General features: G+C 32.1%; 2 protein-coding genes across 3 annotated transcripts; both read left to right on the top strand.

The window, feature by feature from the left end:
• Positions 1 to 6,050: 6,050 nt before the first annotated feature.
• LOC125575409 (thionin-like protein 2) lies at positions 6,051 to 8,465 on the top strand. 2 transcript variants are annotated; one of them, XM_048759115.1, is made up of 3 exons: positions 6,051 to 7,950; positions 8,017 to 8,181; positions 8,404 to 8,465. In XM_048759115.1, the coding sequence occupies exons 1-3, from the start codon at positions 7,848 to 7,850 to the stop codon at positions 8,463 to 8,465; spliced, it is 330 nt and encodes a 109-aa protein (XP_048615072.1). In that variant the 5' UTR covers positions 6,051 to 7,847. The 2 variants fall into 2 exon arrangements, with proteins under 2 accessions (XP_048615072.1, XP_048615071.1); XM_048759114.1 differs by having other exon boundaries at positions 6,051 to 8,181.
• A 1,298-nt stretch (positions 8,466 to 9,763) lies between these two features.
• Positions 9,764 to 16,148, top strand: LOC106425125 (thionin-like protein 2). The gene is made up of 6 exons (XM_048759170.1): positions 9,764 to 13,147; positions 13,316 to 15,021; positions 15,125 to 15,212; positions 15,393 to 15,443; positions 15,540 to 15,677; positions 15,784 to 16,148. The coding sequence occupies exons 1-2, from the start codon at positions 12,814 to 12,816 to the stop codon at positions 13,375 to 13,377; spliced, it is 396 nt and encodes a 131-aa protein (XP_048615127.1). The 5' UTR covers positions 9,764 to 12,813; the 3' UTR covers positions 13,378 to 15,021; positions 15,125 to 15,212; positions 15,393 to 15,443; positions 15,540 to 15,677; positions 15,784 to 16,148.
• Positions 16,149 to 21,734: the final 5,586 nt, after the last annotated feature.

The following is a 21,734-nucleotide window of genomic DNA, read 5'->3' as shown; positions in this document are numbered from 1 at the left end:
TATTAAGAATATTTTGTGGAGTTAATTTTAAGCTTTAGACATTTTTCTATTTAAAATAGATTTAGGACATATCTATCCTATACTAAAAGCACGATATGGAATGTTTTTAACATGTCCACGTCGACAGATTTAATTGCCCAATCAAAACATTTGAATAATACACGTAGGATTACCGAGGCGTTCATTTTGATTTTCTGGGTCGCGTCTTTATCGGTTTGATTATAAACAACCAATTGCGAACCAATTGCCAGACCAATTATACACGGTGGATCTCATAAGATTTTGTTTGGGCTTCGTTTTGGTTTATTGGGCTTGGTCTCTATCGGTATATTAAAAAAAAAAACAACGCGAGACGGAAACCCCGATGCTTTGCGCCTCCATCTCTTTGTCTTCACCCTTTGTTCTTCATCGTAACAGATCTCTCGATCCACATCTCTACAATCAATACCCCACGACATCTCCATCCATCAATTTCTCCTTTATGAGTTCGCTTCGGTTTGCTCTTTTCCTGCTCCTTTTTATATTGTTCATCTCTTTTGAGTGGAAACCAAACCTCGAACTTCTCTCCTTAATCTATGGCGATCAAACCAAATGGAAAATCCCCTGTTACCTCCGATCACGATGAAAAAATCATGCTTTTCCGCGATGTCACACCGGGTCCCCACGAAACCCAGCTGCGTTTCCGGTTGATTCATTTCTGGGAGGCTTGGAACCCTCTAAAAAAGACGCTTATTGGCCTTGAGATGCTTTTAATTGACGAACAGGTATTTGATTTTCAGCCAACATAGTTTTTAGCTTCGTTGTTATTTAGATCGTTGTTAGAGTTGTTATTTAGATCGTGATTAATATCGATAAGTTTCTTCGTTCTTTGTTATTTAGATCGTTCTTAGAATTGTTTTTTAGATCGTTGTTAGAGTTGTTATTTAGATCGTCATTAATATCGATAAGTTTCTTCGTTCTTTGTTATTTAGATCGTTCTTAGAATTGTTTTTTAGATCGTGATTTTATATCGTTAAGTTTCTTCGTTTTTCCATATTAGATCGTTCTTAAAGTTGTTAATTAGATCCTGATTTATATCGTTAATTTTTACACTGTCGTTAATTTTTACAATATTAAAACAACTATTTGATTGGTACTGTATTTTCTCGCAGGGATCTGTTATCCAAGGATTCATTCCGCCAAGCCGTATTGAGGGACATTTGCCTAAAATGAAGCCTGGATCGCTTTACAAGCTCAACAATTTTTATGGATCAAGCAACAAAACCGTGTATCGGGTTTCTGATCATGCTGTGACAGTGTCGTTCTCATGGAATTCGGAGCTCTCTGTTCTTGAAGACAGTCCCACCCCTTTTGATGAAGACAGATTCCGTTTTCATTCCTTTGAGGATTTTCAAGCTAGCTGTGATCACAAAGGAGACCTCTACGGTAATCTCTGTTATCACACACACCATCTATGAGTTGCAATGCTTGATGATTAGATGTGGTATTTGTCTTCGTTGCTGCTCAGATATAAATCTAGAATTTTGCTTACAATGTGCTTAAAATTTGATTTTTTATATGGTTGTATTGTAGTGTAGTGGGGTCAGGATCTGTTAGCTGCTTCAGTGCATTGCGTGTTTGGTTTTGTTTGCTCACTCGAATAAGATTCACTAATTCCGTTTGTACCCTGAGGAAGGATTTTTTTACTACACTCGGTTTTTGGTTTTTTTTTTTTTTTTTTTGTAGGATAGTTTGATTAGGATTTGTTAGCTGCTTGAGTTCTATGTCTGGTTATTTTCTATGAAATTGTTGAAATGCTTTTCCATATTTAGAGTAGAATGCTATTGCGTAGTCTTCTTACTTACACGCTTGATGAATAATGGTATAGATGTTGTTGGGCACATGAAGCTGGTTAATGGACAGTGACTCATTGGGACCCCAGTTCTTGATGAAGTGGAGATAGCTAGGGCGAGGCATGTGTTGGTTCATGTGCAGTCATACGAGTAAGTTTTTTATTATTTCTTAAACACTTTATCTGTCTACTTATATTAACCATTCAGTGACAATATTTTGCAGTGGACCTGTGATGAAGCTCTACCTTTGGGACCAGGCTGCAAGAGACTTCTGCAAAAAATTCAAATCATACGAAGGCACCCCCACCGTGTTATTGGTCACGACCGTTAACACCAAGAGTCTCGGAGGTTCAATTTCTAACTTTAGAAAACTTTCTTACATTTAGATATCTACTCTTTCTGGTCTTTAAATGGGTGTTGCTTAATACAACAGGTACTCTTGCACTGACTTCAATGTCCTCCTCACGTGTCTTTATGGACTGCGACGTCCAACCTACGGTCGACTACTTTAACTGGTAAATCTATATATATTTTCATTTATATATTTAATCTTTCGCTGCCTCACCCCATATCAATGATTGAATGGATCAAAATGTTACTACTTTGTCTCAGGTTGGGCTCTAACCCACAGAGTGCTGAACTGGTTAATGCAGAAGTGGTTACTAAAAGGGAGACACTGACCATAGGAGAAATATTCTCCTACATCAAGGATGGGTCTAATAAGGTACGACTTGGTCTAATTATTTCTTAGTCATTTATCAAAAACTTTGAGTCTTATATAGCTTTGCTGTCCAGGAGGCTTTTTTTGAGTGCACGGCTACGATTGATGATGTGGTCCATGGTTCAACCTGGTATTACATATCATGCAGTGGTTGCCATACTAAGGCTACGAAAGGCCCAACTTCTTTGATGTGTTCAAAATGTGGGAAAGTCAACATATCAGGAGTACCACAGTATTTATTCTAAACTCACTTCTCAATTCTCAGTAACAATTTGAATGGTATTAGGTTCTAAATTTTTCATGGCAGGTACCGTGCACAGATATCTGTCTATGACAACAGTGAGCAAGCTGTTTTTGTTCTGCTTGGTGATGCTGGTTTTGAGTTAACTGGGAAGCATGCAGCCGAGTTAGTCAGCAGCTATTTTGAGGTAAGTTTCATCACTCGGAACTCTTAGTATTGGTACTTCAATATTGGTCTTCACGTAAGAATTGAATATTGGTAATCTTGAATGTCAGGCTAATGGAGACCAAGGAGTTACCCAAGAGGTGCCTCTCCCGGAAGCTTTAATTAGCACTATCGGTCAGAAACATAACTTTTGTGTGAAAGTTACAAAGCACAACTTAGATGGGAAGTCTCGATCTTTAACTGTGACCAAGATTCTCCCTCTGGAATCTCCACCAGTCACAGAATCTTCGGGAGGAAACTACAACCCGACAACTTCGGAGGAGAGATTTGAGACTGGAACGATGGTGTCTGAAGCTTCCAAAATCAGTGTGGATTCGGCAGAGGGAAGTAAGAGCAATGGTGACATTAATGAGATGGGCAAAGCACAACGCCTCAAGCGTGGGGTGTAGATCTTTCGTGTGTCGTATCATGTCTTGCATGGGATTACATCTATAGTTTTTTTTTCTCACTCTGTTATGGACTCATGATTTCTTTCAGTTTCTCTAAAGTTTTTTATATACTCTGAATGCTTATGTTTTGATAATCATTATTCTACTTCTTAAGGCTTATAACTCTGTTTCTTTAGGTGTTTTGAAATATAGCTTTGTGACAAACAGGTCAATCATTTCTGAATTTGAAAATCATTCTTCACGAACTGTGGATGTTCTTTGAAAAATGTCTGTAATGAAAGCAACATTTTCGGAAAAAAAGGAGGTTTTCAAGTACATATTTTACTTTAGATAAAAACGTGTTTTCCAATCAACATAATTACTCCACTTTCCATAAAAGTGTTGAACGGCATAAATTTAGTACCGTTAAATGAAAAAAGAATCAATCAAGTAATTGATATTTCTTTCCGATAACGTAAGAGAATATTTGCATATCTTATGCATTAGCTGCAATACCTAAAGCATTGTTTTTTTTCCCGTAACTCTCAGCAAAATAAGAAAACAGAAGTACAAAGCATCCCCTTGAGCTGCTGCACGGAGAACCAAGCTTTCTATTTCCGTTGGAAGTGTCTACCAATCTTTAATCAACGCTAGACTCCAACCAACTGTGAAAGGGTAAGAATTTTTTAATCATCCAAGAAGATACAAATCTTATTCCATCAGTCTAACTGGTAATCGGTTTCATTATAAGGATAGAAATATATAAGGAATGGAGCAGCCACCTCCTGCAGGTAAACAAATCTTTGCCCCTTTTTTTTAGTTAAAACTTATGTATTATCCCATAGAAATATTTAATAACCCGATCAAATAATGTCTATATTATAATGACCGTTACATATATTCCGAGTGGTGACTATTATACAATCTTACTATCTATGAGTTTTTGTTTTGAGTTATACTTTATATTGTACCAATATATTTAGTTATACAGTTGGCTATCCACCTAAGAAAAGCACTATCAATATTTAGCTATCATCAGAAAGTATTATATATTCACTTAGAATTTAATCCAAGTATAAACTTAGGGATAATATAAAAAGGTTGAATTTTGGTGGGATGGGGTGTAGTGATCGCCTTATAGCCATGGATGTCGCTAGATATATTATGTGAATATTGGGTTATAGATTACTTTTTTGGTCTTCTTTTTATTCCAAATAATTTTGATTTAGCTTCATTATATTTTGCAATCGAATAGTAAGTAGCATAGAGTTCTCCGACCAAACACAGTTGGTGACACCATTGTTCCAAACACAGTTTTTGTGTTCAAACAATCAACACCTAAATCTAATATGATATTTTGGTTCAACATTTTCTTAGAAAATAACCCGGGCGTAGCCCGGGAACTGACCTAGTATTTATTAATCGTAAAAGAGAAAGAAAACTTCAAATAAGTTCAATAAATATATCAGTTGCATTGGAGTGTAAATAACTTACAAATAAATGGTATTTTTATTTTGTACTCCTCTTTTAATAGATTAGATATATTCTTTATTTCAGGAATTAGTATTGGTTTATATTCTTGTTATTACTGGGTCATTACTCTATACAACTCTAAATGCAATAGAATACATGATAATCAACAAAAGTATTTTTTTTTCATAGACATTAATACAAATATTTTTAAGAACCATTACACAGATTCATGATATGTCAAAACAAGAAAAAGTAGATTCATGAATTTAAATAGAGATATATCTGAAAAAACTTGCACATATTTACATTAATGCAAAATTTTACCTCACAAATGGAATATTATAAGCACCAAATCGAAAAACTTATTACACATATTTTTAAACACTATTACACAGATTACAAATTCATGATACATCAAAACAAGAAAAAGTAGAATTCATGTATTTAAGTAGATGTATATCTGAAACAGCTTGCACATATTTATGCTTATGCAAATTTTACTTCACAAACAGAATAATATTATCACCAAACATGAAGCAAATAAAATTAAAAAATAATATAATTATATAAGCCGCTCCATAAGGATACACCTAATACGTAACGTTTTTCACTGTATAAATCCCTTTCTTATTATTTGAGGAGCATCAGATAAAACTAACCTTTACTTCATGTGTTTATTACATGTGTGTCATTTCCTACGTGGCATCACCACAAGCTCTCTCACATCTTATTTTCAAACACTCTTTCTTAACTGGACTAATTACAAAATTTGTCATTGCTAATTACATTAAAACTTCCGTATATACTATAAGCTTATTGACTAACAAAATAATTTATCCCATGCCCTAGTACTCTTTGATTACAAACGTTTCCATTTTCAAATACGCAGAGATTTTATTACCATAACCAGAGATTCTTCATAATTATCGATTTCAATATGGAAATCCGTATAGCCTGACTTAAATATTAATGTCTTTCTATATAGTTAAACTATATAAAATCCATTGTGTACGTATATATCTACATATCTACTTATATATGTGTTGCTATATCACGAATTCGTTATATATGTGTTGTCAAACACAATGTTCAACAATTCTTACATAATCGCAAAATCTTATAGATATATACATCAACTTTTTCAAAAAAAATTTCATAAAACGATCTAATATATAGTATTTTTAAAAGCTAATAATAGTTTCAAATCTTCTCCATTGTATGTTAACCACGTTTATCGTTTCCATAATTATCAATGCAATTGTAATCGACGATCATTTTATGATAGTTTGGATTCAAGGCAACACAATTTAATACATTACCATTTTGAGTGTTCCGATAATATATGAATCAAAATTGATTTGTCAATCACGGGATCAAATAAATTATTGTCAATGGCAATGTTAGCGTAGGAAATGGCAACACAATTGACGTGAAAAGAGGAGTTTTCTATAAAATTTATGATACAATATTTCAAATGTAAATGTAGATTTTGTTTTCAAACAAAGACTTCCTTTCTGGGATATGTAATTACTGAGTATTTTTTTTTACTCTCAATAAGCCATATATAATAACATTGCTATGCATTTTAAACATATAGTGTACATGAAATCCTTGCTATGCATTATAAATATCTTTGCTATGCATTTTAAAGATTTTCTTACAGCAATAATGGCATTGGTGAAAATAAATATATATTAAAACTTACATATTACAATATTTTTCTACTTTCTTAATAATATAAGTTTTCACCTAAACGAAGGGATCGTCAATCACACAACACTTAATGGGACATACGATGATCTCCATGATATTTCAAATCAGGAATGTATAAAGATAAATATGACGCTATTGGAATAAATGAATGTTATAGGAGTTGAACTCAATAATTTCTATACAAAAATTGCGACGAAAAATGAAAAGTTTCAAAATCAGAATTGATTATTGATTTGAGATCGATTGATTTTTTCAATCAAGCTGCAATCTTTGTTTCCTTATATTAAAAATAAGAATAAATTTTTTTCTGATTTTGAAAGATCAATTCGCAAATGGAGTAATAAGGCGAGTTTCAAAATAGAATTGTAGTGCAAGTTATTCAGTATTAATTATTGAATATTACATATATTTAAAGCGATTTCGAATAAAGATAGCAAACCCTAGACCCAAAACTTCTTGTATATAAATATGCAGCCGATGTTAACATCTCCTCACCACAGTCTATATCTCAAAACATTGTTACCAAACATTAGTTTTTTCTGATTTTACCTAGGTGGTAACATTGTCATTTTACCTAGGTGATAACATCGTGATTTCACTTTATTATGTTATTCTATCACAGATGCTGCAATATCATGTTTTATGATTACAGTAACGTCATCATTAAGTGTGTTTCTTATGGTGTATTTGCTCATGTTTTTCAAGAATTTTATTAGTTTACTGCTTATATTTCATTTTATCTTATATGTATATTTTATTTTATGAAAATAATAATTCTATTGTATGTGTTTTTTTTTCCTTCATAATTTAGTTTATATAAGTTTTTGATTACTCTTATAGATTAGCTTTCATCCGAATCACATATGATCCTTCCTCATCGTATATATAAATAGGTTGTTTTGAGCATATCTACTCATCACATTCTTCTTCCCAAACCTTCATTACAAATTCGATCTTGCAAGCAAAACACTTATGGTGGGTCTCAACTCATTATATAATATGTAATCTTGTGACTATAAGTTTTGCATTTCTAATATCTATAGATTAAAAGTTATAATCTCTTTTAATCCATTCGCTCCGCGCAGGGCGCAGGTATCACCTAGTGTTAACTATTACATAAGATTTGTTTCTTTATTTAATGTCACTAGCTTATTATGTAGAAACTTCCAAAATCCCTATATAAACAAACATTCACAACATAAGTTAACAACCTCCACGATTAACAAACAATTAAGTTACCTCCAATTTTATAATCATCTCTTCAAACCAAAAAAATGGAAAGCAAAAGAATGACCATAATGTTCATTACCATGATGATAGTCATTGGGAACTTTGTCGTTTATACAGAGGCTCAAGCTCAAGCTAATCCTTTTAGAAGTTGTTTTCCAGGTTGTATAGTGAGTTGTGCCATCGAGAAGAGGTTTCCCACTGGTTTGATGTGTCCATTCACTTGTCTCATGACTTGCCTTCTTCCTCCAACATCAAATATTTCTTCTCCTCCTTTACAAATGATTTTGGCAAACAAAAAAATCGATCATAATGATTATTTCTGTAAACTTGGTTGTGCTACTCATCATTGTCTTGTTCTTTCTTCTCCCCAAAATTCCAGTAAGTTTTATTTATTTATTTATTTCTAATAAAGCTGTTTTATTTGATTAATACAAAGACATTTTCTTTCTTGATTATAGGAAAATATCTTATTGATTAATAGCCATATATATATATATACATATTATCTTTCTTTTTGTCATACATAAGATCTATTATTATGGATCTTAGTTAACAATTACTTAGTTGATGTTTTTTTGTTGTTGTTTGTGGAATGAGCAGATGTAGACAAAGTTGTGGACTGTGTGGATTCATGCTCAGACAAGTGCTCCAACAAGAGCTAGACGCAAATTTATTAAATGTTTTAGTTATGATAAAAATAGATGTCTGAGTATCAAAAGATATGAACTAGTGTAGTTTGTATCACTACAATATTCAATCAAAATAAATACGAATTTTCAGATTGAAATTATTTGTGTTAAAAGCTAATCAACATATGAAACTATGGACCAAAGAAAAAAAAAATGATAAAAAGAAAGGATGTTTGATATTATTGTGACAATCTTATATAATTGTAATATATCAACTGAAATGATTCGTTCCCTCCACAATAAACAATATAATCTTATCGATAAGATATCAATATTATCACTTGTCTACCGGTTTCTCTAAGTTTTGTGCCCTTAAATTCTTAATAAATATATTAATGTATTAAGCACAAGCCAATCTGATGTTAGGACCAAGTCTATGTATAGATATTGATACAATTACTAATGGATATTCACTATATTAACATTAAGATCTTTTCACTCCAATAATGGTGGAGTGAGTGTGTAAAGTAGGTTAGGTATATTTTTTTGTTCTTTTAGAGTACATACTCATCTACATAATCTTATGTTTCGATAACTTCGCCTCAATGGAAATTGTAACGTAGTCTCTTATATAGGTTCCAATAATTTGCATTCCAATCACTTTTAACTTCTTCGGTGTAATTTATACTCTGGCTTTAATGTTCATCAGTTGCCAATCTTACAATCTATGTTACATGGAAACGGAAGCGGGTACGATGAAACAGAAGCGCAAAAGCGAGATTTTTAAAAAAATTAGGAAACGAATACGACGGTACGAGTTGGAATCATATCTATATATATATATATATATACATATACATATATGATTTAAATTTAAAATAAAGTATTTATTCATATATAACAATTTTGAAATGATTTCATATTAAAACTATGAAAATACACATAAATTAAATTTAAAATAAAATATTATATTAATTATTTTTAATAATTTATAATTAATTGAAATAATATATTTTAATATATGATTTATCTTTAATTAAACCTCAATGCATAAAGATAAGTTATAGTATTAATTTTAATATATGTATATTTCTATTCTCTCTATTCAATACTATTAAAATTTGGATTTTATATAAATTGAAACTATAATTTTATATTTTTATTGATATAAGATATTGTGTTTTTTTTAAAGAATGGAAGCGTGATTCCAAAACGGAATCGTAAGCTTCCAACGTGTTTTTAAAGAAAATATTTTAGAAGCGTTTTGGAAGCGATATTCCGTAAGCTTCCACAAGGTTCCGATTCCGGTTCAGATGAAGCTTCCGTGCAACGTAGCTCACAATTACTTTAAGGAAACATTCATTGATTTTTTTAATAACTATATATGAAATCTAGTATATCTATTTCAAGAAATTTTTTGTGTAACGACCCAATTCCCAGCCCAGTCACTTCGGCCCGTCAGAGCCCGTTAGTGTTGCAGGAAGCCCTTAGTGAGTCCCATATATAAACCATTATTCCCCATTATTTTATTCTTCAGAAACCCTAAGCGTTGTAACTCTACAGAGACTGAGCCGTCACTCATACCTGAGATCGTACCGCCGCCACCACCACGTCCAGAGCCGAGATCGACCAGTTCACCGCCGATCCCAAACGAAGGTAACCGGAAATCATCTTTCCGATTTGTTTTTAAAACGGCCGTTCATTCAATCAATCATAACTCATTAACCATTTGGAATTTCGTAATTCTAAGACCACCATCGTGATCGTGACGTCGAGACGAGTCGGGACCAGGAAGATCAGCCGGAGAGTCGCCCAGACGCGCCGTCAAGCACGGCTTTTCTCCCGCGTCGTTCCGCGCGTGTAGCACATGCGCCGCCGCCGTCCTCCACACGCTCCGCGAGTGGATCTCACGCGCCACCACCACGCACCGTGTTCCATCGCCGCCGTTGATTCTGGTAAGCCGCCGTTGATTCTGGTAAGCCGCCGTCCTTTTTCCGCCGTCGGTGACTCGGCAACTCGACCGAGTCGACTCGGCGAGTCAACCAGTTGGGTTAATCGATTTCGGTTCGGTTTAGGTTAACCGGTTATTTATTAAATCGATTTTTGGTTTAAATTAATTAAATTGGTTAAGTTAAACCGGTAGTTAAAATTGATTTAAATTCGATTATGGAAAAATCGATTTGGTCTAATTGGAATCGATTTTGGTTTGGGTAAACCGATTGGTTCAATTTGATTTCAATTTGGTCAAGGGTTGACCGGCTTGGGTCAGAGTTGACCGGGTTGACCTTTGACCAGCAGGTTGACTTCTGGTCGGTTGACCTTTGACCAGCAGGTTGATTTTTGACCAGATCGCCGGTTATCCGTTTTTAACCGTTCGAAGGGCGTTCTGACTCGATTTTTCGCCCTGATTTCAGATTTGGGGTCTGTTTGAGCAGTTGGAGTTCATAGCTACTACTTTTCCACGTTGTTAAGGTGAGGGTCTTTTCTCGAGCTTCTCTTACACGGCTTAGGACCTCGAATAAGTATAATTTGTTTCTAATGTGTTCCGTCTGTGTGAAATCGAGTCTGTCATTTCTTATTTAGTTTTAGGCTTTCGCTTAAACCGGAACTAGGGTGCTAGATGGTTCAACAGTGCTTGTTCATTTATAATTGATAATATATATGTATACAGTATATTGAGGTGATTTGGGTGTTAGCCGACCATGGAGATAATTCTGTGTGTCGGCTGGGGACCAGTACATTGGGTGTGGTGTATGCTGCGGCACTGCTTAGTCGACCTGTTGTGCCAAGGCTTCGAGGTCGATAAATCGTCTACGGGCGTGTGTTACCGAGCACATATTCGGTGGTGTTTTGGCCTGTTAGTGGGCAGCGAGTGTGCACCTCGCTAGGACTGTTGTGTGATCTTTGGGTACTTTAGGTACCGTGTTTGCAACGTGTTAGGATTAAATTATATTTATTCGGAGTGCTCTGTCCGGGTCCATGGACTTCAGGTTTAGTATCCCATACCTCACTGAGTGACTTCCACGTTACTCATCCCTCATTTGCCCCTTTCAGGTGAGACTGACGAGTAGGAAATTGATCGGACAACTGGTGCTTTTGGGCGTTTTCCTTTGTTCTATTTCTCAGATTTTTATTTATTATTTTGACGATTATTTCAGTTATTTTGACTATGGGATTTATGGATTTATTTCATTATTTATATGAAAGTCGATTTTCAGACCTTTTTACGGATTTAAGATATAAGTTGTTGATTAGTAGCACGCCGGTCTCGAGTGTTAATGAGACGGGTGTTACATTTTGTTTATTGTATTTGATATTTTTCTTCTATTATTAGCAAATCAATAATAGAACTCTGAACCCGGAACTATATTTAAGCATATAGTTTTATTGTGCTCAGATATTATTCGCAAATAAGTTATAGCAATAGTACTATAAAAATCTTTAAGAAAATTTGATGATTTTAGATCTCAAAATTTAAATATATTTAGTTTTAGCACGCAAGTTACAAGTTTTTAGTTTAAAATATGTATTGCACAAACCACTGGTGGTAGTCCAGTGGCGCTTGAGGGAATATACCCAATACGGCGAATCCTGGTTCGAACCCCGCTGGCCACACGGATATGAGTTATTGCTTTCGGCTCATTTAAATGCCCAGGAGAGGGTATATCCGTGGGTTGTACCTCCATCCGAAAGTTAGTTATGTGTCTTTAATTGATCCGGATTTAACCTTTTTAGTCAAAAAAAAAACTGTATTGCACAATATAGAAATTATGTACGTAAATCATTATTCATTTTATGAGAGGTTATAAATGTAACATACTATAATTTATCTCCACATTGTCCTCGTAAGAAACTAGATGGTTACTATACTATTGTAAACAAGTAAATTTGAATACGATATAAACTGTGATCATCAAATAAAATAATTTTTCATACACATTAATACATATATTTTGAAAGCACACTCATACATATGCATGAGATGTCAAAACAAGAAAAAGTAGATTCATGTATTTAAGTAGATGATATCTGAAAAGCTTGCACATATTTACGTTAATGCAAACTCTTACCTCACAAACAATATAATATAATCACCAAACTAGAAATAAATAAAATTAAAAGATATTATTATAATAATTAAAATCCGCTCCATAATTACACCTAATATGTTGTAAATTTGTTGACTATAGAAATGTCAATCATTACAAAAGATTTTTTTCCTTTTTTCTCTGCCAATAATATTATACAAAAGGTTCCACAATCTCTATTTAAACGAACATTAACAACAGAAGCTAACAACATCCACTAGCAACAAAAAAAAAAAATACCTCAAATTATATAATCAATCATCTCTTCAAACCAAAAAGAAAAGAGAGAAAAAATGGAAAGCAAAAGAGTGAACATAATATTCATTTCAATGATAGTAGTGATGGTAATGGGGAACTTTGTGGTTCAGACACAAGCTCAAGACACTCTATCTTTTAGAACTTGTTATCCAAGTTGTATTGATGGTTGTGCCGTTCAGAAGCAGTTACCAAAATTACTTTTGTGTCCATTCACTTGTCTCCTTACTTGTCTTTCTCCTCCAACATCAAATATTCCTTCTCCTCCTTCTCAAATGTTTTTGGCGAGGGGAATCGATCATATTGATTACTTTTGCAAGCTTGGTTGTGCTACTAATCATTGTGCTTCTCTTTCATCCCTCAAAAATCCGAGTAAGTTTTTTTCTTTCTATTATATGAACAGATCTTATTAATTGATAACAATATATATAAATATACTTAGTATCTTATTTGTTGTCAAAACATAATATATACTATTATGGATTTTAGTTGAAAATTATATAATTGATGGTTTATTATTGTTGTTTGTGGAATGATCAGATGTAGACAAAGTTGCGGACTGTGTGGATTCATGCTCAGACAAGTGCTCCAACAAGAACTAAAAGCACTAATATATGTTCTTGTTTTGATAAAAAAAAATCCATGTCCAAATATCAAAAGATATGAACTAGTATACCTTGTATCACTACGATATTCAATCCAAATAAATACTGATTTCTTGATTAAAAGTATTTGTGTTACAAGCATATCATTAGATGAAACGGTCGACCCAAGAAAAACAAAATGATAGAAAAGAGGATGTTTACTATTATTGTAACAATCTTTTATAATTGTAATATATCATGCATAAATGATCTAATTTGTTTCCTCTATAGTAAGCAATAAAATCATATCGACAAGATAACAATATATATTATTAACATTTAGCTTTGATAAACGAACAAGTAAAGTGTAACTTGGATTTATGATTTGATCAAGCAAACAATCTTGTTCTTATATGTAACTTGGCTTTAGGAATTCAAAATACGTACAAAAGTGGATTTTGCAGCTTGTAAATACAATAAATTTGATGTGATACTTGAACTTCCACTTTAGAGGTCACTGTTAAATGTGGTAATTGAATTACATAGGTCACCATTTATTGTATTTGTTTGAAGGTGACTGATTGAAAAGTTGTGCGTAGTTTCTCATGATGATTTGATTGATGAGAAATAATGTATAATTCATTTGTTATGCACTCTATTTTGTATTGGGAGGATGAGCTGAAGGGAACTACTTCTCAGATCGTTGCATAACCAAGTAATTCGATATTCTAGGATGACATCAAGATTGTTCTTGTACCAAGTAATTCATGAGTCTGAAAAGCAACCAAAGTTTTTCTTGACTATTCCAAAGTAGATACGTTGGCTTTGGTAATACTTATTGTTTAATAATGTGAGGTTAATCTATACTATACTAAAAGTTAAATATATTCAAAAGAGAGCTATGCCACATAGGATTAAAATTTCAACCAATAGGAAAAAGCCATCTGTCCCATCTCCTAAAGTATCTCTCTCTTCAGCTTTTGTCGCGGTAAGGTTAAGGATTTTGGCCTTTTCCACTTCTTCATTCATCTTCATCGCCTTTCCGCTTCCCTTTCAGTTGTAAATCACCATTCAACTTCTCCTCCTCCCACTAATACATCTATTTTTGCATTCATCAAATCGAAGACAACAACTCCACGAATTACTATTCCACTTCCCCTCTAAACCATATATATATATATATATATATATATATATGCCAACTCCACTAATACTGTTCAAAACATTTCGTAGTTGCAGAATACTAGGTAGATTTTAGTTACAGAATCTACGGCTCCGCCTTGAAAGTTAGGCTTCCATGTCAGTTCTGATTTTGTTGTCCTTTTACCATCAGACAGAGAATACTAGGTCGATTTAGGTTTGGAAGTCTTCCATCTGATTGGAATATGTACCATCTTATTCAGTGTTTCCCAATTTGTTTATATCACAATGCTGCAACTGTAATTAACATCTCAAGCAGATGTAAATTGCTCAATCAGATGATGTGGAATTGTTGTTTTTCCTTCCAAAGCAAAACTTTTTCGTTTTTAATTTTTGGAAGTTGCTCGCTATTCTTTCTTCGGTGTTCGTAACTCTCCTCTCCATTATGCTGCCGCCCAGTGCCACCACGAAGTATCCCAGTTTGTAAGATCTCAGAGATTTTAACAAGTTTTGATCTTTATGGTAAGGATGATCCTAATATGGGTTTTGTTGTTTATATCCACAGATATTTTATGTGTTGGTGGAATCAGGAGTTGATATCAATCTCTGTAACTAACGTGGACAGGTTATAGCTTTGTACAAACGACTTTGGTGCAGGCTTGCCAACATGGTCATTTGGAGGTCGTTTGATTCTCATTCGTTTTGGTGCTAATGTAAGCATTTGATAAACTTTTATTCTCACAGATTGAGTGATTGTGTTTGATTAATCGGGTTGATAGAATCACATATCATGTTAGATAACAGTAGTCCTCTTTATATCATGTTACGTTACAGTGAAGTGACTCAGCTAACCAAATCGTTTTTTTGTTGTGGTGTGTGTCTTGATAAATCAGTCTCGCTGCTCTATGTTGCTGCTATCTGCTAGAGGAATGCCGCTTAATAATGTAGGCAAGTTTAAGAGCTATCGGATCGAGCCACTAAGACCCAAAACGAAATTCAACTTCATTGCCTGTTTTATTTTTGTTTTTAATGTTTCTCAGATTAATTAAAGAGGAGCTATAGTGGAAGATAAGATCAAGAAGAACAAGACCAAGAACAGAGCAGTCCATCTATATGTTGAGCTCTGCGAATACACATAACAAATCAGAAAGACAAGACATGGTCCTTTTCTAGAAGCTGTAAGAATCATTATACATCCTTCCTTTATCAAATCATCTCCTTTTATCACATATCTCAGACTCGGATCTTTAGATTGAGACACAAATGAGACCTTTCTAATTGCAGAATCTGCTGTTGCGTGTTATGGATGGCTGGTGGTCACAGCTCAGAGGCTTCGTCTTACATTTTATCACTTTATCAGAATCTTAGGAACTCTAGGTTTTGGAACCACAATTGGGCATCACGCTGGTCTAGAATCGGTGGAGTTCTGGAACTGTTTAGCTAAAGAGACAAAACGATCTTAGATTTCACATTTTGCTTTAGATCAAACAAGGAAACAGAGGTAACAGTGATTGTATTCCTCATTCATCAATTATTATCGAGGGTTGTGTATACTAAAAGTTTTACTTGCCTTCTTTTTGTTCAATTTTTAATTTTTTAATTTTCTTAACGACTTCTACTATATTACTCATTATTCTATTGGTTATTTGCAACTCAATGCCAGTAGGCAGTAGCCATATCCCTTTGTTTCATAAAATAATGACTCCTAACACTTCTTTCTGACTGATTTTGTATTTTGTATTTATTTCATCACAAAACTTCTATAAATGTTTTATAAATGATTCTTAAGTTTTTTTTTTTTTGTCATCAACAATACAGACTCATATTGACTCTGTGAACCAAACTGGGTGATCTGCATCCATGTGAACGACGAAAGACGGCTGTTTTCTAGCACTGCGTGCTAGACTATCCATCTTTAAATTTTGCGTCCGTGGTACATAGATGATTTCTGATCGGGTGAAACTCTCTTTCAGGATCTTGATATCTTCCAAATATGTTGCAAAAGCTGGTCATTCTTCTGGTTCCGAAACCATCTTCACCAATTGAGAACAATCTGTTGCAAACGTAACCTGAAATTGACGTAAGTTCCTCATGCATTCCATTGCCCATAAAAGTGCTTCCATCTCCGCATGAAGAGGCGAAAGACTAGCCCTTACATTCCTCGCCCCCAGTAATCCATCGAAACCTTCCAAAGTACTAAGCGAACCTTGTCCTGAATACTTATAATTCACTTTAAAATAGAGTAAGTCTATTATAGAGTTGGATTTGCTCCAATGGTTCACTCTATAATAGAGTTATAGATAGTGGATTATAAATTAATGTTATTTTTGTGTATCATTGGAGTTAATTAGGAGAATTTAGTTTAGTCTTATTTTTTATCATAGATTTAATTTAATTATGAAAATTATTATTTTTAACAAAAAAAATTAGAAAATGTATCAAACTTATGGTAAAATTAGAAATCCCCTAATTTAATAACATTTAAATATGTAATATGAGTGTTTGTATATGAACAATTTAATATATATCATACATTAGAAGGCACATTGTCCTATTTTGGTTGTTTTAAGTATCTTACAAACATTTGTATTATTTTAATACAAAAAAACTAACTAGATGCAAAATCACAACCCAAATCTTAATTATTATTTTTAACAAAAATATTATTTCGATTTATATTTAATAATCTATTGCGATTGTACCATACAACATATTTCTTAACATGTATTTTTTTCCTTAATGGGGAGAATTCACGTATCAGGATACAAAAATATATAAGACCATCATTAATTTTAGCTTTTTTTTAGATTTTAACTAAAAAATCTAAAAACCGTCTCTTAAATAAGAGATAGAAGAGCCGTCTCTTACCCGAAAAGTGTTAAAAACACACAAAAAAATATCAAATCATGAATTAAGAACTCCGACTAAGAGATCAGGACTAATCATGCCATAACCAACGCTTTGTATCTAATATCTATAATGTCTTTTATTTTCATTCTTGAAAAATCGATGTTGGAAAATAGGAACCTCATTAAGTGTTTGATTGGTAGAAGCTATAGATTTAATTACTTTGCTTTAGAATATAAAATGTAAGTCTTTCTATTGTAGCTATATAATCTATTGATATAGATTTATATCAATAACTTTCAAATAACTTTGCTCAAAAAAACTTTCAAATAACTAAATATAAAATTTAAGAAAAAAATTGATTTTCAAAACCAATATAATTTTTAATTTAACTTTTGAGCTGTATCTTTAAATTATTTTCTTAGAGCATGGTTAAATTAAAGTAGATGTGGAAAAAAAAAGTGTGGAAATCATTCAGAGTAGTACTTACCAATCACCTTCGAAAACTATAGTATTTTTCTCAACAGTTCTGAAATTTCAGAAAAAATAAGAAATTAATTGTTTACTTTATATCGAGGTATCTACAAAACATATTTATTATATCCAACATTTTTAAAATTGGAAGAAAAATTTCAACAACCCCACTTTATTTTTCATGTATACTACTTCTAGAAAGATTAGTTTTCTTGGTAAAATCTTAAACACTTAACCACTAATTATACAATATGAATCAGCAATATAGAACGAACAGAGGAGTTAGGAAATCAAAATTTTAAATGATTAAATTTTTAAGCTATTTTTTACTATGGCAATGTTTTAAATAATGTATTTTTATCATTATTTAGGTTTTGCATTCTAATAAGTTATAATTATTTTAGTAATTTATATTTATCATAGTTCCAATATATACTATATATTTATATAAGAACATAATATTTTAAAAATAAAACAAAAATTATGAAAATAAACCTGGGCGTAGCCCGGGAAAAGTTCTAGTATTTTTTAAAGACGATTAATACTTCTTGAATAAGAGAATTTTTGATGAGATAAATGTTATATGTGGTTATTGTTAAAATTTAAGTCTCCATGATGCTTTTGATTTACATGCTATAATACTCTATTTTGATGAGCTCTTATTTCTATTATGTAATGGTCACACAAAAGTTGTAGAGTTACGTGAGTTTTGTTTTGTAACATGAGGTTTTTCATATTAACATGTTTATTGTTTAATTTATAATCTCTAATCAATAAAATTAGACGATAATAATATATAAGGGAATGTGATATTGAATGGTATATCTTATAATTAATTTAGTAAAACATGGATCTTTAAAGTGTAAGAATGTGAGAAGAACTATTGTGGTGACACATTAGGATGATGACAATTATATTAATCCCCTATATATTATTTGTGAAACATTACGACTTTTTTTTGTAGCCACATGTCATCACTAGGATGATTCTTAGAATTATTAGAGAAATAAGTTGGTCCATCTAATTATATAATAAGCTTTTTATTAAACTAATCATAAATTCATTATTAATGTCATTTATTATTTCTTTAAATAAAGATTACGGAATTGCCTAATGTGGGTACAGTATATATGACAATTAATGATTTTGAATAATAAAGATCTGATAAAAAAAATGTATCTTCTATCAAATTTGTTTAATTTAAAACTATTAAAATATTTTTTTAAAAAAGACAATAACCATATTATAAAAATTTACATTTTTCTGTATATTTTATATTTTGAATTTTAAAAAATGACTATAAATTACTAAAACTGTTAAAAGTCTCACATTCAAATTTTTTGATCCATGGTTTAAAATTTTTGTTATGACAAAATACAAATGATTACAAAATCATATAAGTAAAAGTCTAATTTAATTAATCATTAAGATTTAAAATATATATGTATATATATCATTCTAAATTAAACTATAAACCAAATTGAATAAAAAAATATTTTAGTTTCAAAATTTACTTTGAATAATTTTTTTTTATAAAAGTTTTGAACTAACATTGATAATTTTTTTTAAATTATCAATTACTAAAATTATTAGTCCCACAATAAAAATTTTGTTATTAGTAATTTAAAGTTTTTACTATTAAAAATACACATGATAAAAAAACATATGAGTAGAAAGCATCATTTAAAAAAAATAAAATAAAAATTAATATTAAAAATATATTATGTATGTTAATATCATTTAAATTTAATTACATATCCTATCAATTTTTTTTAAAAAAATGTTTGGATTAATAAAATTGATTTATACGTTCGCACCAATTTAATTATATATGTAATAGTTACTGACTTTTAATTATTCAATATATATTTATTATTTCATAATATGTAAGAACATATAATACATAAAATAATTTATATATATAATGTTTATTCCGCGCAAGGCGCGGATCTTAATCTAGTTTTTATATATAAAGAAAGATTTTTTTTTTGGGGTGCTGTCACCTAGGATTTCAGGTCATAAAATCGATGCGCCAGAGAACGACACATGTCCCTTAATCATACGGTGCGTTTCAATCGAGTGCTGATTTGCTTGTCGTTGAATTATTTTGTTGGGCCATAAATTATATAAAGCCCACGATGGTTTAATGAATAAACCGACAAACTCCATGTTCATCTATCTCAGACGACGTCTCCTCCATAGTGTGATATATGTTCTATCCATTACCTTTGAAGACGCGGCAGTCGGTTGCCTGCAATCAACCTAATCACCGTTGTCGTTAACACACTCCTCCCACTTCGTCTCGTTCATGGCACCGTCTCTTTTCTCAGGGGTTCCGAATCCATACCTACAAAAACGGTGTTCGATTCTGTGAAATTCAACATTATTTCTCAATCGGTATAATCCTCACAAACTCTCACACCAGGAGTGACAGCCTCTTCTATTCCACAATCCTATTGGTCGATAGACCAAAACCCTTGTGATGAACCGTCAATTGAATCATGTCAATAGCGTTATCCGTTATCATTTTGCGAACTCTCACGTATGATTTCTCCATTTTTAAAATGTGTTTTTTTTTTTTTTTTTGTCAACTTCGGGCCACAACGGGCCGGCCCGTTAGCCCATTAACCCCATGAAGGGGAGGCTCCTTCCTTCGGAGCAGAGGAGGGATTGAACCCTTGATGCCAAGGTGAACTTTGTCACAAGCATGGCCACTGGGCCATGACCATCTCGGCAAAAATGTGTTCAAATTTCTAATTCTCTTTCGTATTATGATTTTGACTAGAAATGTTAAAATGGGCTTGAAGCTCGCGGACCTAACGGACTTTAGTATAAACGGGCGGACCCGTGACTCATTTTTTATGATATAAAAATAAACAGATTTATACGGATCGGTCTGTTTAGGCATGTCTCGTTAACGGGTATACCCGCTAAATAAACAGATATACTCGCTAAATAAACGGGTACCCGTTTAAACCAGTTTACGAGTTTTTTTTTAAAAAAAAAAAATTATTTTTAAAGATTATTTTTTCCAAAAAATATTATTTTTTATAATTTTGTTTTGAAAGAAAATAGTTATATTATATATAGTTTGTGTTACAAAACAAATATATATATATATATATTGTATTTTTTTCTCTAGAAATTTTTTTGATTATAATTGTGTTTAAAACCTACTAAAATTTGTTGATGTTTTATATGATGCTAGTATTAACCCATGCTTCGCATGAGAATATTTTTGCTTAAAACACATTTCAGTTAATTAAACTTGATAGGTATAAAATAAACTTGTTCTGTAATAGCTTGTTGAATGTAAAATTAACAACGAACATATAAAATTAAGTTTGATCTACCTGTAAAAATTTATATTGATCTGAAATAGCTTGTTGAATGTAAATATTAGTTTGATTTGAACCTTCCTATTTTACTTTTTATGTCTAGTTCTTTTAATTTTTTCCTTAATTTTGTACATGGAAAAATATTGATCTTGCTCCTATAACTTTTAAAGTACATGATACCAATTATAAGCCCACTCACTCGTCAACAAAACTAAACCATGGACAGTAGATTAAATATCTTATTCATTGACACACAAACATAATGATTTTCCATGTTTTAGATTTTGTCAACCATTCTCTAAAGTTATACTCACAAATATATTTAAATATAATACATACGAAGAGCATTTACCTTTATCAAACGACTTTTACCACGTTTACATTGCTTACTTATAAATTGAATTCAGCACTGGCTCTCGGAACATTCAATATGAAATTATGAAGCAGGATTTTGTAATCAAAGAAGGAGAATGTTAACTCATATTTTGTTTTAGATCGATTGGTAGTTTCTCATATTTTAATCCAATCTGAGAGAATTTGAGAGACATAAGAGGGTAGAAAAAAGGATAGTGGGCA

Source organism: Brassica napus, chromosome C5, assembly GCF_020379485.1.
Source record: "Brassica napus cultivar Da-Ae chromosome C5, Da-Ae, whole genome shotgun sequence".
NCBI classification, from domain to species: domain Eukaryota; kingdom Viridiplantae; phylum Streptophyta; class Magnoliopsida; order Brassicales; family Brassicaceae; genus Brassica; species Brassica napus.
Note: the sequence above shows the minus strand (reverse complement) of the source record. Positions and strands in the feature narration are given on the sequence as shown.

Coding starts and splice junctions, on each gene's coding strand:
- LOC125575409 (XM_048759114.1), top strand. CDS start 7,848: ATGGAAAGCAAAAGAATGACCATAATGTTCATTACCATGATGATAGTC. Junction 8,182..8,403: donor TTCTTCTCCCCAAAATTCCA/GTAAGTTTTATT, acceptor TGGAATGAGCAG/ATGTAGACAAAGTTGTGGAC.
- LOC106425125 (XM_048759170.1), top strand. CDS start 12,814: ATGGAAAGCAAAAGAGTGAACATAATATTCATTTCAATGATAGTAGTG. Junction 13,148..13,315: donor TTCATCCCTCAAAAATCCGA/GTAAGTTTTTTT, acceptor TGGAATGATCAG/ATGTAGACAAAGTTGCGGAC.